Here is a 17,042-nt window from a genome sequence, read left to right as displayed (position 1 = left end):
GGGCCAGGGTTTGGGGGTGGGATGGCAGGGGTAGGGGAATGGTTGAGCTGGGGGAGCTGAAAGGGCTTTGCCAACCTACACAATTCTCTGATTCCATGATTCTATAAGCTAAGTGTCCCGGGTTTGATATACTCTGTTGTGACATTTCTGCGTCACTTAAAGAAGCCTTAGACTTCTTGTTTAAGTGAAGGTTACAGCCTTGATCCTTTCTCCACTTGATGTATTGGTTTTGTCTTTTTTCTTTCCAAGCTGTCTCATAAGGGCATGGATGTCTACCAAAACTTACTTCTTCTGGCCTGGGCATGGAGAAGTCTGTAACTGAAGTTCAGTTAATACCTTCGATCCCTCTTTGCTGCTGCATCCATGAGGCCCTCTCCTGACCCCAGCTCTGTGCCTGAGTTATCAGAAGAACTCACGCTGTCATAGAATCACAGACTGGTTTGGGTGGGAAGGGACCCCTAGAGGTCACCCAGCCCAACCCCCCTGCAGGAGCAGGGACACCTTGAACCACATCAGGTTGCTCACAGCCCCGGCCAACCTGGCCTGGAATGGTCCCAGGGATGGGGCCTCCACCCCCTCTCGGGGCAACCCCTGCCAGGGTTTCACCACCCTCACTGGAAAGAATTTCTTCCTTAGATCCAGTCTAAACCTCCCCTGCTTCAGTTTAAAGCCATCCCCCCTTGTCCTGTCCCAGCTGGCCCTACTAAAAAGCTTGTCCCCCCCTTTCCTCTGGGCCCCCTTGAAGCCCTGACCGGCCGCACTCAGCTCTGCCCGCAGCCTTCTCTTCTCCAGGCTGAACACCCCCAACTCTCCCAGCCTGGCCTCAGAGCAGAGGGGCTCCAGCCCTCGCAGCATTTTAGTAGCCCTCCTCTGGCCCCGCTCCAACAGCTCCATGCCCTCCTTGTGCTGAGGGCTCCAGAGCTGGACGCAGGGCTCCAGGGGGGGTCTCCCCAGAGCAGAGCAGAGGGGCACAATCCCCTTCCTCAACGCTGGCCACGCTTCTCCTGATACAGCCCAGGGTAGGGTTGGCTTCTGGGCTGCCAGCGCCCATGGCCGGCTCACGTCCAGCTTTTCATCCCCCAGCACCCCCAAGTCCCTCTGGGCAGGGCTGCTCTCCATCCTTTCTTCCCCCAGCCTGTACTGACACTGGGGGTTACCCCGACCCAGGGGCAGGACCTTGCCCTTGGCCTTGTTGAACCTCATGAGGGTCACACAGGCCCACCTCTCCAGCCTGTCCAGGTCCCTCTGGATGCCATCCCGTCCTTCTGGTGTGTCAACCGCACCACTCAGCTTGGTGTCCTCCGCAAACTTGCTGAGGGTGCACTCGATCTCGCTGTCTAAGTCATTGATGAAAACGTTAAACAGCACCGGTCCCAGTACGGACCCCTGAGGGACACCACTCGTCACCGTTCTCCATCCGGACATCGAGCCATCCTCAATCTCTTTGCTGGTCTTTGTGAAGAGGACACCATTCTGCAGGCATCCACAAAGCTGAGAGCCAGCAGCAGCAGCGCATCGGGTATTGCATATTATTCCCCCCAGATCATGTATGATCTGAAAGGCAAAGGCTGTGTGTACCACGTGAAGAAAGAGCAGGAAGGGATGGTGATCAGTGGCTGCCAGTTCCTCCATGTGCATAGGGAAATTGAGAACAGCAAACCTGAGCTTGGTCTAGAAAGGGAGAAGGGAACTGCACGTCTGTAAGTTGAAGAAAAAGGTGATGTTCTTAGATGAACTGGGTGGCTAGTTTTTGAGACAGGGATATGGGACACAATAGCTTGAGAAAAGACTGCTTTTCCAAAGCGGAGTGTATTTTTTCCCCTTGCTGGTCATTAGCAGTGCTTCTGAAGACCAGCCCTTCATGGAGGAAGTCATGCTGGAACACAATGAGCTGGTGACGTTTTTAAGCTTCCCTCAGCATGTAATAACTCCGAGTAATTGGTAGGTACATGCACTTCAAGGACAATGACATATTTGCTCCTTTGCCCGTTTAAATCACAGCATTTTGTGCAAGACAGCAGATTTAGAGCGAGTTGGGTATGTGTGGCTTAGAGGTATTGGTTTTAGCTACCATCTCTTTCAGGGAGTTTTTTTTCTGGTAGTATTGCTGAGCCACTCTTACGGTTCTTATGTGGAACGGGGGGGGTCCAGTCCGCTGACCAGCCTGCATGGGGTGCTGGGTTCAAGGAGAAGCCTGGGAACACAAGCTCCCAGCAGGACCTGCAGCCCTGCAGCACAAGGTCTTTCTGCAGATGCTGTCCTGTTTAGAGAAGGAAGGTGATGCTATTTTACCAGCTGTGTGAAGGTAAAGCAGTTGGATCGTTGTGGTTGCTGGTAAGAGAAAGGACTAGCTGCTCCCAAAAGCACCCTGGCTTTCCCCTGCAATTGAGGGTTGTCTCTTCGGTGATCATCTCATGCATGTAGCTCTGCCTGATAAAGGGGGCAGTAAAGGTGCAGTCTAAAAACAAGTATTTTCAGATGTTGGGCAGATCTGAATCACATTCGGGGCTTCGTGTAATTTTAAAGAACTGGACTGTATAGGAATGGAATGGAATGGAATGGAATGGAATGGAATGGAATGGAATGGAATGGAATGGAATAGAACGGAATGGAATAATATAAATATTGCAGATGGGATACTCATAATGACTCCAAGTTCTGTTGAATGAGGCTGGTCGAAGGTCTGAGTGACTCATCCCTTTAAGAGACAAAGCATTTATTGGTGCTTGAGATGTCCATACAGGTTTGGGGAGGGGGGTTGTACCATCAATAAAAACCTTTGCTTTGAGGCTTCACGTTCCTCTGGGGGTCAGGGGTTTCATCCCCAGTTTAGCAGAATCGCTGGTGGTTCCTCAAGTTGGCCACAAGTTGTGCTAGGGGAGCTTTGGGTTGGATATTGGGAAAAATTTCTTCCCCAGAAGAGTTGTCAGGCGCTGGAAGGGGCTGCCCAGGGAAGGGGTCGAGTCCCCAGCCCTGGGGGGATTTAACAGTCGGGCAGAGGCAGTGCTGAGGGCCAGGGTTTGGGGGTGGGATGGCAGGGGTAGGGGAACGGTTGGGCTGGGGGAGCTTAAAGGGCTTTGCCAACCCAATTCTGTGATTCTATGATTCCTGCAATGGCCTGAAGATCATCCTGAGAGATTCACTGTTCTTACGTACGGTTTCATAATGGAGGGAGTTTTGCCATCTTTATGGTGAAATTTAGTGCTCAGTATCAGATGTTTGGCTGAAAATGTCACTATCATATTACAGCTGAAAGAAGCTCAGCCTCTTACAGCACACGCTATTTTGTCCTAAATGTGCGATTTTGTCCCCCATGTACGTACCTGTTATGTCCCATCCTCCAAAAATTCTAGGTACAAAATGTGCCCCACAGGAGGGGGGAAAAAAGTATGTATGGAAAGGCTTCGCCTGAAGGAAGATTACTCTTAAGACGCACTCTTCCTGTGCATTTGCCTAAGATGCCCTAAGCTCCGACAAATTCCCGACTCATGTAATACTGGCATTACCAAAGACAGAGCACGGGGCAAGGTAGGCACCTGGAATGGGGAGCTCTGCGTTGGCATTGCCTGGAAAATGGTGCTGAATATTTTTCCCTTAAAATATTAATTCAGTTACACTGATTTTAAAATACGCATAATGTAAACAAAACAAACAAAAAAAAAAAGGCAAGACGGGGTAATTCAGGATATCATACTGCGGTTACGGAGAACTGGAAGTAAGAGCGTTTGGTCAAAAGGGTTTACGTGTGTGATATTTTGAAGAAACTAGGAGATTGTTTGCATAAGGTACGGATAAATGCTACTTTCATATCAAAAATCTGGACTGAGGTGTTTATTTTGAAGTTTCTGATGCAAAATATAATCCACTTCCCCACTGTAAAAGTCTCTTTTAGAGCAGTTTTTGGAGGTGCAGCCTGTATGCTGTTAGGCAGTTTCTAGAGCATGAACAAAGAATGCTTGCTTTTAGAAATATTGTATATGTTGCCGTTTATACAAAAGGAAGCTGAAAAAAAACCCTTAACTTTAGTGTGGCATGCACGGTGATAAAGCCACTAGTTGCGAAATGCTGGTTTTATAAGTATAATTCATTATACTTTCTTTGATCCAGTGTTACAAATTAGGGTCACTCGTGTCAGGAGATTAAAACCTTTTTGTCTCTCTTTGATATCAAACTTTTCTTTCCCAGTCCCTTTTATCTTGCAGAGCAGTGCTGAATTCCACAGCATCTTTGTCAGTTCACTCGTGTTATTTGCTGCAATCATTTAATTGGTTTTACAACTAATTTTATTTAGTCATACTATCATTTGCAACAACAGAGGCTCTTTAATATCCTAAAAACGTTGAGAGGCTCCAGCATTAGCTGGATAAGCATATGTATAAGAGAGACCACAAAGAATTTTGGGACCATGGTGGGAGTGCAAGGTAGCTAAATTGGATAGAAAAAGGAAAAAAAAAACCACCATACAAGTCAAAGTAAGATTGTACATCAGAAAAACTACAGCAATCTACTGAAAATTAGTAGATGATAGTCATGAGTAGCTTACAGTGAACCACGGGTACCAGCTTCCCTGAAGCACAGAAATAGGAACTTGGAGAAGCTTGTAAAAGGTGTCCTCAGGGAATCTTCCATTTTTTCACTATGATACCTTTAATCCTAGAATTGTCAAGCCACATGGAAAATAATAGGACTGAATAGTTCAGTCAGTTAAAAGTTAGTATTATTTCTTTTATCAAAAATATTAGGTCTTTCTGTGTTTCTGGAGCTGTTAGGATTTGTATAAACTTTAAAACAAGTGAAGTCAAGTATTGAACTTGTATTGCTCTTTCTTTTTTAATTTAAGATCATTATCTGTGACTAAGCAGACTCGATTCAATAGAAAGAAAGAACTTAAAGCCAATATTTTTTAACAGATGATTCAACGAGAGGCAGAAGTAAAGAATAAGGTAACTGCTGTGGCGTTGACAGACTCTGTTCACAATGTGTGGCATCAAGAAGCTGGGAAAAGTATTCGAGAGTGGATGCGAGAGGTGAGGCCGGGTTTTTTTAAAGAGTTGCGGCATATACGTCTGTACATGGCTCTATAAACATGTCTTTGTCTGCTGACCTCTTCCATTTCTTTTGGATATGAAAGGCCGTACGATACAGGACCGTGGAAATCATGTGCCCATACCAGCCCCTAAAATAACCGAGATTAAAGCCGTTTCTGAACTTCAAAGATAGCAGTCAAAATAGCAAGAGTCAAGTCCCGTGCTTCTCCCACAGCAATACGGGCGCATACACCGCGGCAGCCCACGCGCTGCCCGATAGCCGCAGCAACGTCCCGGGCGCACCCAGCGCTCCCGGCATGATCCGGGGGTGGTGGAAAAGCCCCTTTAAGCTCTTCGTGACTCAGTTGGATGATTTGCACAACTGACACATAAAAAAAAAAATCCCTTCCCTCAGCAGTTTTATGAGGTGTAATTCCTGCAGAAGTGCTCTTGAGTTTTTCTGAGGAAAAGGCAGAGTATTTGCCACTGTACACCATCATAGCTGGTCCGCAATGATCTGCTGTGGGTCCGTGGCCAGCGAGCACCAAGTTCCACCCTTGGATGAAGGATGGTGGCATCCATTCATTACTCATTTAAGAGTTAAGGACGGGGTTGCTGAGATTTTTAAAATTGTCTTTTTAAAGTGAGACCAACTAAACTTCTGTTTGCAAATCTCTTCCTCGCCGGGTAACCTCACGTCTGTGTTTTCTGTGTTCCCGTTGCAGAATGCGAAAACGTTAGGTGCACGTGGCAAATTAAAGCTAGTCATAGCCTGAACTTTTTGTTAGACGTGACTTTTTCCTGTGGATCTAGTGAAACTTTGTGTGTAGACTGCCTATTCCTGACTTAACCTTACGGTTTTATAGGCTGTGACTGATGGGAATAGAGAATCACCTGGGATGCAGTCTGACAGCTCTGACTTAAATGTTAAAAATATAAAGAATGGTAACCCCTACAGGCTCTGTCAGAAAAATCCCCATTTTCTTTATGGGAAATCAAAACCTTAAAATATATGTTATGTAGTAAAGCTGAAATTTTAAATCCTGTAATTTGAATCTGACAACTCCATTTTTCTTTAAGCATTTAGTCTGAATAAGACAAGTGCATTACCTTTAATTTCATTTGCAGAAAGTAGATCTTAAAGAATAAGTTAAATGATTAATGGCCTAAAAAGTGGATGGAGTGTCATAACTTACATTAGCATTGAAAATCTCCTATAAGAAAGAAGAATTTTACATATGTGAAGTGTGGCTGAGTGGTATTAAGACTAGCATATCACCTGGATATCTCTTACTTTAATCAGGTTTAAGGCTACTGGTAAAATGAATAATAATTAAAATATACACCTAATCGCTGCCTGTCTGTAGGGCTAATTGCTGTCATTGAAAGAATGAATTGTTAAAAAAGTAATTCTTCATTGGAGCTATCTCTCCTGTATCATTGGTGGCCTATTTTTAGTACCTATAGAAGTCATGATTTTTGAATTTATTAGGAGCTGTGATGAATGATAAAACAAATCATCCATTTACATATCTTGACACTGCTTTCGAGAATACTTATTTCTTACAGGCAAGTGTCACATTGTATATAAAAGCTGGTTAATTGTGTGCTAATCTTCTGTATTATCTCCAGCTCTCTGATGTAGTGTTCTATCAGTAGTTAATATTAATTTTACTTATTTCAAATGAATGTAATACTTCATAAAAATTCTACTTCTTTTATAATTTCTACCATCTTACATTTGCAATTTCACATTCAGCTGTTAATTAAAATTATACATGCAAATTGTAAAATGTATAATGCTTTACTACTTTAAACCTTAAAGCCTTTGTGAAATACTTCCATTTTAACCATTTTTTACTAAAAAAAGTTACATTACTGGGTAGTGTGTTTGTTTTCTTTTTTTTTTTTTTTTTTCATCAAGTTCAATAGTTTCATTGATCTACTGTTTCTTACAAAAATCTGCCATGCTTTGTGAACTTCACTTTCTAATCTCATACAGCAACCCTTCCTTTATGTTGTTCCTGCTCTCCCTGGTCCCAGAACAGTAGGGTTGCCTTGACAAATCTATTCAAAAGCCATTCCTCGCCCTTTATTGGTGGGGACTGAAGCCTTTGAAATTCTCTCCTCACTGCAACACAGCTGACATCTTCTTCCAGACAGAATGAATTAAGGAAATACAATAAGACACTTGATCTACCAGTCAAGGATCTTTCCACAGTGAGGACGGACTCCATGGTGCACAACTAGGGCAGCAAGCATCTACAAATACACAATACATGCTTGTTTACCAGAATAGCATTCGTCCATTTTTACAATCATGATTGATGGGATGATTTTTTAGGAATCTATCTGAAAATTCATTGGGTCTTTCCAAAAAGTTGTGCGGGTTTTTGGAGGTTTGTTTTTTTTTTCTTTTCTCCTTAATTAAGTTAATCAGGTTTTCAGAAAGGGAAAACTCAGATTTGTAATAAGGGAAGCCATGTAGATCTCATAGTTCAGCTGGCAGTCCTATGAAAAATGTAGTTGCTTTGTAATTATATCTTCAGTTCCATAGATTTTGTGTAGTTTCAGCGTATTTTATTTAAAGCATATCATTTAATCCTAATAATAGTAATGAAGTAATTCATTAAATAATAATTATTTAATTCACAGGCTTCTCTGAGTAGATAGCGTTTTTTGAAAATTCATGGTAAATTCATCCTACTCAGAGGTTCAGGAATGAATGGTAAATGTGAATGCTTCCTGAACATGGTTTCCCAAAGGCCAGTATTTGCATTTCTAAATGTTCGTGCCCAGTTCATCTCAGCCATATCTCCAATTACTTGAATATTAATCTGCTATCTCGGTGGCTTTCATTCCGTTGTAATCTGTTGCTTTGTGATTTCACAACCATTCTTGCCACAGCGCACTCCATCAAAACACCCTGAAAAATTCTGATTTCTTAATGCTGGCGAGCAGGCAGGCTCAGTGTTTATATCAATGCCCATTTAACAGCTGCAGAAAGGAGAGGCTTAAAGTGTGCAGTGGGTAATTCAGGCACGGGTTGGTCCAAGCACCTACTTTAGTCCACTGGCACTCAAAGTAGCACTTAAAGACATGCTATCTAAGCACATTACGAATCTCCTGCGTTATGGCCTTACTCTTTTTGCTTGTTTAGAATGAATCTACGATATTTCTTTGCCAGTTAAGTGTGAATACGCTAGAGCAGTTTACCTTCCATTCCCTGTTGGGACTGCTATGTAAATTAGTTTGAGTATTTTGATGTGATCGCTGTCCTTATTTACCAAGTCTGTATTTATTTTTCCTCTGAGTTTTTGGCTGACCCAATAAATCGCCTGCCTGCTCTTACAGAACTGCTGCAACTGGGTGTCCAGCTCCGAGCCCCTGGACACTTCTGTGGAGTCCATGCTGCCGGACTGCCCCCGCGTCTCCGCAGGTACGTCGGTTTGTTTGCAGCCAGCCCGTAGACCTGCTTGTGCCCAGGAGCAGCTTGGATATTTAAAAATGCATTTGGTTCTGAACACATTTTAACCCTTCCGCGGCAAGATACGGCTGAAAGCGTACCGCTGCTGCTATTTTATGCAGCCCACTGTTAAATTTTAATATTTTTTTCGTGCTTTGGGTGGGATTTACGCTCTCTTGTCTACTTGTAGTTATATTTTTCTAGCCTTCTTTTCTCTTTGGTTTTAAGTAATTGGTGACATGTTAGGCAGGAGCTCACGAAAAATAGTAGCGGTAATGAAAACTGGAAAATTTATCATAGATCCTTGAATAAATGTCTAACTTCATGTAGGCAAGAAGGTTTTAAAGAAGTACATTGATGAAAGGTACATCTAAGTGAAATAAGACACTTTCCTGAATCCTGATCAACGGAAGTCTATTTCACGTAGGAAATTATTTAGTGTCCAAGCATCTTGATGTGAGATTTCTGTTGTTTTGGAAATATTCAGCTACGCCCTTTCATTTTTGATTCATGAATCGTAAATCGTCAGGAGCACATGAAATAATACACAGAGACTTTTGTTAATGTGTAATAATTCCAGAAAGTAGACGTAGTTGTCAATGTAACAGGAAAATCTCAAATCTCAGTAGGAAAGTAATCTAAAATACATAAAGCTGTTACTGAACTTTCATGTTTGATTATCAGCTTTCCTAAAAGCCATAGGTAGCGTATTTCTGTAGAATATAAAATCAAGTTCAAAGGAAGACACAGCCTATACAATATTAATTTAAAAGCTGGAACAGTGTTTGACCTTGCTCTGTGAGACGCAGTTGTTCGTTTGACAAGTTAGAGATTCATATCTGTCTGGATTTGTGAGGTTGTTAATGAGACCTAACCTTGCAGATGAAATTTGGTTTACTGCAGGATATTTTTAAGGCTTGGAAAATTTAGCAGTACTTTGTTTGAGAGCTCTCAACAACCAGAGACCTGTAATCACATTTCTGCGGTGGGTTGGGATCTAACCATGCAGATCATCAGCTCTGTACAGACACAGCGCAATAGCACTGACATTGCTCTTTAGTGCTTGGGGAAATGAAATATTACTAAAATTTTCATAGGTTCAACGTTTGTTTACCAACTTTTTGCCCCTTCAGGGGACGGTACTGCAGTTAGAAAGAAAAATATTGTTCAGTAGTAGAATTCTTTAAAAGAGGATTAGCTTTCAATCTCTGACATCAGTGTTGGTGTTGTGCAAGAGGGCACGTTACAGAGGTCATTTTAGTCAGGTAAATAGGGGCTTGGATAGCAAGCGGTTGGTATTTACAGCACACTTGCCCATACTGAAAATCCTCCATCTGAGCTTCTCTTTCTTTGCATTCATCCTATGTAAATAATGTAAAATGTATCCTGTAAAAGAAATCCTAAGCGTTATTTAAAAAACAGACTGATGCTTTAGTAGAGCTGTGAGTAAGTCTTAATTTTACATTTCTGTTGAGGATGGGTCATAGTGGGCATAATGCTTATACTCCTCTTAATGAACTCCCAGCTACGCTGAAGTCTTTGGCAAAAGAATTAATTTAAATGGGGTAGGTTTTCAGCCAGTAAAAACAGTATAAGTTGGCTATTTGTATTTCATGCATACGTACAATGACACCAGATCAAGGTTACTGGTGGTCTAGAAGTTCTTGTCAGAGATCTTCAGCAATGATTTGAATGGAAGCTCCTGCAGGCGGGTTGGACTAGATGACCTCTAGGGGTCCCTTCCAACCCAAAACATTCTATGATTCTATGTTTCTATGATTCTGTTTCCAGCTGGGTTCTTTACAATATAAGGACAGTTTAAAATAGTATGGTTTTTATGTGACCACTGCTGAATTATCGACTTGCTCATATGTTTTTGCTTATATTTCTTGTATTCATGCCTTATACGGACAACTGTAAGACATTTACAGAGCAACAAGTGAATAATTCCTACAGTGTGTTTATATGAGTAATAGCATAAGCCTGCATTAGGGTAATCTGTAATGAATTTATGAAATGCTACTAGATGTAGGAGCGTTAGTATTTAATGTGAGAGATTTTATTTCACGTTTCCTGAGAATTGCAGTACTGAAATAGCCCACACGCAAATACTGGCAGCATTGCCCTTGGTATTTCAGTGAATGACAGTGAGAGCAATCGGAGCAACGAGAGGAGATTTTTTTAAATGAGCCTTTTGCAGGAGGAAGATTCACTTCTCTTTTCTGCTTAGAACCCCATTTTTTGTCTGTGTTTGGACTGAGAAGTAAGTTCAGGAATTACTGCTTCTCGGTCACCTCTCATGCGCCCACTTTTCCAAAAGGGGTCTGGTACCCAGCCATTCAGCATACTGGGACTTACAGGCAACCCCAGTTTGTGAGCAGTGCCTACTTCAGAATTAAGTCACAGTCTCTTGCTTGCATTTCCCTTAAAAATCACTAGAGAGAAATAAATGGCCATCAAACTGGAAAAACAACTTGTATTTCCAAATAGAGTTGTTCAAGCTTTTGACTAGAGTGTTATTAAGTAATTAAAATGTTTGCCATAATTCATTCACATCTTACTCAGTTACAAAAAGGAATGGATACACTTTAATAATTAAACGTTGCGGGTGTGAGAGCAACAACAATCCAGAAAAAGCAAGCCATAATAAATTCAATTCACTGTCCCTGCGGCAAGAGGTGGGGTACAGCAAAGGTCCCACCTTCGTGGTCTTTCCACCACATCTCAAGCGTTTGGTTGCATGCTAGTGTCCTAATTTAACGTCTTCCTGTGGCGGGTTATCATCACACCAAAGGGGTTGCCCTCTAAAATTTCCCATTTAACAGACTTGTCCTGTGTGGTGTATCTAATACTAAAAAACCTTCCATGCTGTGTGGAGAGGCATATCTCTCAGCTCAAACGTCTTCCGTCAGGCTTGGAGCTCCCGTTGAGGCTGACTGTCCACACCACCCATCTTCTTACCCTTCCCATATTTTTCCAACAAGAACAAGGCATTCCTCCTCATGAGAGAGTCCACCACTCTCCCTCTGCTGCTTATCTTTTACCAGGCAGGGTGGTCCAGCATCATTCCCCTCCGCTCCTTCTCTGGCTCACAGCCCTCTCTGGAGCACTGTGCAGGTGAGGTCCTCAGCTGTGTCACTGTCACCTCACTGGCCTAGAGGAGCCCTCTGCCAGTCTTCAGCCTTCAGTCTATGTTAAAAAAGCTGTACCTCCTACCCTCTTCACTTTCAGCACTCATTAAGGACCTCTGTTAGACCCGTGGTCATCTTCTGCCTCAGTCTTAATCCACCTTCCTAATGGAGGCAAACCAGAAGACCTCTCTTCTGTCTCAGAGGAGATTAAGCTATTTCCTATCTACCTAAGACAGAAGCAAATGTAGGGTGGAGAAAGCTTGAAGACTATAAAAGGAGTCCACACCTTCAAGATCATCACATAAAATGGACTAGAATGATAGAATCATAGTATCATTTAGGTTGGAAAAGACCTTTAAGATCATCAAGTCCAACCATTACCCTAACCCTGCCATTCCGCCACTGAACCCTGTCCCTCAGCACCGCATCTGCCCAGCTTTTAAATACCTCCAGGGTTGGGGACTCAACCCCTTCCCTGGGCAGCCCCTTCCAGGGCTTGACAGCCCTTTTGGTGAAGAAATTTTTCCTAATGTCCAATCTAAATCTGCCCTGGCAGAAATTGAGGCCATTGAGCAGCGGTGGGAGTCTCACTGGTTAGGAGATTGGAGCTCAGCTTGTAATTTCAGACAGGCAATGGGATAGATGTTTCAATGACAGGTTGCATTGTGTTACTGCTAACCATAGTTGTAGTTCACTTCATGTCTCTGAGACCGTACAACGTTTCTCCAGTTCTGGAGCAGGGAGTTCGTGAGCCCCTTGGGAAGCCGTCCCACTGGAGTGGCTGCTGGGTGGGAATAGCTGAGAGCGAGGATGGGAGAAAGCAGATCCATGGATCTGTGTCCCTCTCTGTTGCTGCTCAGGAATTAAATTACTTTGATTTCAGGATAGTGGCCTGAATGTTACCCCAGGAAAGGCTTTGTGATAAATTTTGTCAGGTAAACATGGCCTTTGTTTTCCTGAGTGCGAATATTTTTAGCGCCTGATGGGGAGCACCTTAGTGTTTGGATGAGATGCATTCCTTATATCATGTGTTTCTGCCACTGAAAGCTCTTTATTTAGGAGAGAAGATTAAACTTTGCGGTATTTTGCCAAAGTGGATGTGCACCAACACTCATTTGCATAATCAAATAAAAAGAAGTTATTGTAGCATTAGTAAAATGAATTGCCTAATCAAATCCTTTTAAAGCCTTTCTAGTTGACCCCCAAAATCACTAGTTATTCTTTTAACAGTTGCAGCCAGTGTAGTTAAAACATTGTAAAATAAGGAAATTATAACATCAAAAGACAAACAAGATGACACAATGGAATGAAACGTTGACAGTAATCAAGAAAAGCTCTATTCACGGGAGAGCCTAGACTTGAATATACGTCTCTGTAATAAGGAAAAAAGTGCAAGAATTAATTCATGTAGCTGAATAAAGCGATCTCTGGCTGGTGAAGAAAAACAAACTCTTAATTTTGGGTACGACCTGTGCTGGTGCTTCTGGTGGTGCCCCGAGCAGTATCCTGAGTGAGCACATCAAGCTTGACTCTGTATGGTATGAAAAACATGTCATTTCATTTAGGCAAGCCATGCACAACTGCTGGGGTTTTTCACTTTGAATTCAGGAAAGATCATTAATGTTATTTCTAACGGGCTACTGCAGGTCTTTGGGTTTTTTAAAGATAAATAAATAGAAGGAAAAAAATGGCTTCACGGAATGGTTGAGTTGTAAAGGGGCCTCTGGAGGTCATCTGGTCCAACTCCCACTCAGGCAGGGCCACCTGGAGCCAGTTGTCCAGGACTATGTCCAGCCTTCCATAAGCAACATTGCATGTCAATAAACCATGGTCATGGTAATTAATATTCATAGAATCACAAAGTCATTTCAGTTGGAAAAGCCCTTTAAGATCATCAAGTCCAACCATTGCCTAAGCACCTCGGCTGCCTGGCTTTTAAATCCCCCCAGGGATGGGGACTCAACCCCTTCTTTGGGCAGCCCCTTCCAGTGCTTGACAACCCTTTTGGGGAAGGAATTGTTCCCAATGTCCAACCTAACCCTGCCCTGGCACAACTTGAGGCCATTTCCCCTCGTTCCATGTCCCTGGGAGAAGAGACCAACACCCACCTCACTACACCCTCCTTTCAGGTAGTTGTAGATTCACATAAGGTTGTGGGGTTTGTGTTGGTACACTTGCCCTAACTTCCAAAAGACCCCACAGCACCATGCCATAACCATGTGGTGTACTGGATGGTTTGTAGGGTTTAAGTCTGTACGTGAGTGAGTATGGAGTGGAGACAGTGGTGGTTGTCCAAACTCAGGTAGGACAGTAGCTTTGTGTGCATCAGCATCAAAAGGAGGTCCTTCACATTGCGCAGAAGTTCAGAAAGTGGTCATTTTCCTGCTTCCCCTGCTTTTCAAAACCTTTTAACTGAGAGCAGGGAAGAGGGGCTGGTGGTTGTTTCTGACGGGGCTTGTCCCAACGAGGAGCAGGGTCATCATCCATTGAGCCTCTCAGTAAGAGCACAGCCAAAAGCGTTCCTGCGTGTGTTAAACACACACTATGTACTTTAAGGCTTGGGGTTGGGGGTTTTTTTTAGAGATTTTTTCTGTAGGCACATAAGAGACTTGCAGTTCAGAACAAATGAAAGATGAGATTCTGTAGCGCTCACTGAAAAAACAGGGGAAAGCTTCTTACCTGCTGGTTTTGAGTCTTGGCATAGCTTGATTTAATATCGAGACAAGAATACAGTGCTAAACAGTCCTCTCGAGACTGCTGCTTTCTGCTAAGTAATAGAATAGCATCAATAACCCTTCTACGGGGCTACAGTAAATTTAAGTAAAGTTATTCTGGACTGTTAGATCTGCTTAAAAGCACTGATCCGAGAAAGCAAGCACATCACTTGCACAGCGAGCCTTTCGCTGGAGGAGCAGGCGTGCAGCCGGGCCCCCGCACGCGCTCGCCACCGACTCGTCAGATAAAACCCTTGTTGCAAAGCTTGTCTTGATACCGGGGAAACCACGAATTACCCATTAGATTACGGAGGTGGTGGTTTTTGTTGGCTTTGCCTAACGGGTGACTTCTGCCTGCTGTTCTAGGAGTTCAGTTGCGTATTTCCCTAGAAAAGCCTCGTCTCGCTGCAGATGCACCCCATGCTGAGCAGATCCTGGGGTTCAAACAGGAGGATCTCCGGTGAGGTTAAATGGGCTCCGCAGCACCGCAGGGCCTGTGCGCAGAGGTAATTGCGCCAGTGAGGCTTGCGACAGCCATAGGGGAGGACCAACTTATTTCTCTGTGGCTTTTCTTCTCGGCTTTATTTGCGCCACGCTCGTAACGCACTTACTTATCTTGCTCACGACAAACGAGGTGGAAACAACCATAAACTGTATTAAGCACTGAGACAATACCTGGCTCGTCCCCGTAGCAGCTTTTAGCCCAGTTTACCGACGCTTCTCATTTTTCACTCTCTAATCAATTTGGTGAAGAGCATTCTGGGCTGTTTTCTGACATGAGTATTTTGTGACCAAGGGTAGGTGTCCAATAATGCCAGCAATATAAGAAGTAAGTATAAAACCGCGCACTTTTTACTATGAGGCAGATTAGGCAATTTACCCATTTTGCTGAAAATGTTATTTCTGCATTCACTAGTCGTTCATGGAGATTAAGATTACAGTAATCGGTGTTTACTGTAAACCTCTTTGCATTTTATGTCTTCATGTGCATGTAGTTCTGTCAATAAAAGCTTTTCGCTTAGGAGAAAAGATTAAACGCCGCGGTGTTTTGTCGAGGTGGCAGGCTCCTGCCTTTAGCTGCATATTAATTTGCTTTAAGGTATTTGCAACGCGAACAGCACGAATGGAGAAACGCAGGAATCTGCTTCGTGGCCCTGTGCCAGCACCCTGACACACTGCAGGTGTCGGCCCCGCACTTCCATTTCTGCGGCTGCGCGCTGCCCGTCGGGAACTGGAAATTATTGCGGAAACTTTGAAGCATCAGCCGGTGTTAGACACAGCTCCGGCAGCTGCTGCCCTAAGTCCGACTTTAACTAAATGTCTTCTTAGCGAGGCAGTAAGTAGCTTTTTCCCTACTCCCGACTCTTCAAAGGCGCTCTGCTTTTAGTCTCCTGCTCAGCCCCAGGTGTTGCGGGCAGCTTTCCGTTTCATGTATAATACCTCGTCGGTTGTCAGCTCCTGTGTTGTGTCTTGAGTAGCTTAGCTTTACCGTGCTTCGGAAAGGACAAAATCTGTAAAGACCTGTTGAGCAATATCGCAGATTCTGTTCCGGAATGCCAGATCCTCAAAAGTAAATACGAAAATGTGGATTTGAATGTGTTGACTTAAATTACCAGCTCTTGCTGTGGTCAGAGACTTTGATTTTGTAAGAATTTCAATTTTATAATGCATTTTTATGACTTCTTACATGACCAGCTAGGTGTTTGATATACCACCAGTACTGTTATTTCTTAGGACAAAACACTCATATTCGAATGTACCATTCTACAAAATAGTTACATGTATTTGAGGCAGTACTGATACTAGCGAAACTATTTCATCAAAAATTATTCTTTTACTAAAACATACCTATCGTTGCAATTTTTTAGAGTACAGTGAACTAGTTAGAGTGATGTGTGCTTGCTTTAGAGTCCACGAGGCTGTCTTTGATTGTGGTAATAATGAATAATGTAAATTATTACAGCCAGGTATTTCCTACAAAGCATTTGACAGTGGTTAGACTGCCATGACTCCAGTCTCTTCGGGGGCGTGGGTTCGAATCCCACCGCTGCCAGGAATGTTTTAATGGTTGGACTCGATGATCTTAAAGGTCTTTTCCAACCTAAACAATCCTATGACCACTGCTTCCGATACTACTTAATGCTGTCCCATTAGTTCTTTGTATATCCCTATCTGTCTGCACGTTGGCTGAAGTCTTCCTCTAATGTCTGATTGCAAACTCTTGAGCTCAGGGAGTTTTTGTTTGTTGGTTGTGCTTCATCTTGGCCCAAGCAGATGCCAGCCAGCATAGGTGACGCTGAGCAAGTCTTCTGCATGGTCATGTTGTTGGAATGCTGGTGCCGTGATTCCTTACAACACTTACAGGCACAACAGCAGTACAACAAATAATGAACGCATTCATGTTTTGAACAGGCAGATGCAACTTTACTGCAGGTATCCAAGTGGCAGTTTAGACTGACACTTTAAAGAGACTGTGTTAAGTGTAATTAAGTTATTGCTAAAAAGGCAATCTAGTATTAGTTCAGTCTGCACTGGTTTTGTGTGTTGAAGGGGAACAAGTGATGCTTTATCTTGTAACCTCATGAAAAACCTTGAAAAGGAAGTGAGGGTGAAGGGTCTGGAGCCCCAGGCTGCTGGGGAGCGGCTGGGGGAGCTGGGGGGGTTCAGCCTGGAGCAGAGGAGGCTGAGGGGAGCCCTCATCGCT

General features: G+C 43.4%; 1 protein-coding gene across 3 annotated transcripts in view; it reads left to right on the top strand.

The window, feature by feature from the left end:
• FAM172A (family with sequence similarity 172 member A) overlaps positions 1–17,042 on the top strand; it is a 257,818-nt gene that overhangs the window by 173,725 nt on the left and 67,051 nt on the right. For all 3 annotated transcript variants that reach the window (XM_035889313.1, XM_009649601.2, XM_035889314.1), the window contains 2 exons: positions 4,911–5,027; positions 8,382–8,466. In XM_035889313.1, coding sequence (XP_035745206.1) covers positions 4,911–5,027; positions 8,382–8,466 — 202 coding nt within the window. The remainder of the gene's footprint in view (positions 1–4,910; positions 5,028–8,381; positions 8,467–17,042) is intronic.

Source organism: Egretta garzetta, unplaced genomic scaffold, assembly GCF_000687185.1.
Source record: "Egretta garzetta isolate BGI_Z169 unplaced genomic scaffold, ASM68718v1 scaffold12, whole genome shotgun sequence".
Classification (NCBI taxonomy): Eukaryota; Metazoa; Chordata; class Aves; order Pelecaniformes; family Ardeidae; genus Egretta; species Egretta garzetta.
The sequence above is the reverse complement of the archived record's forward strand: the minus strand, read 5'-3'. Positions and strand labels throughout refer to the sequence as shown.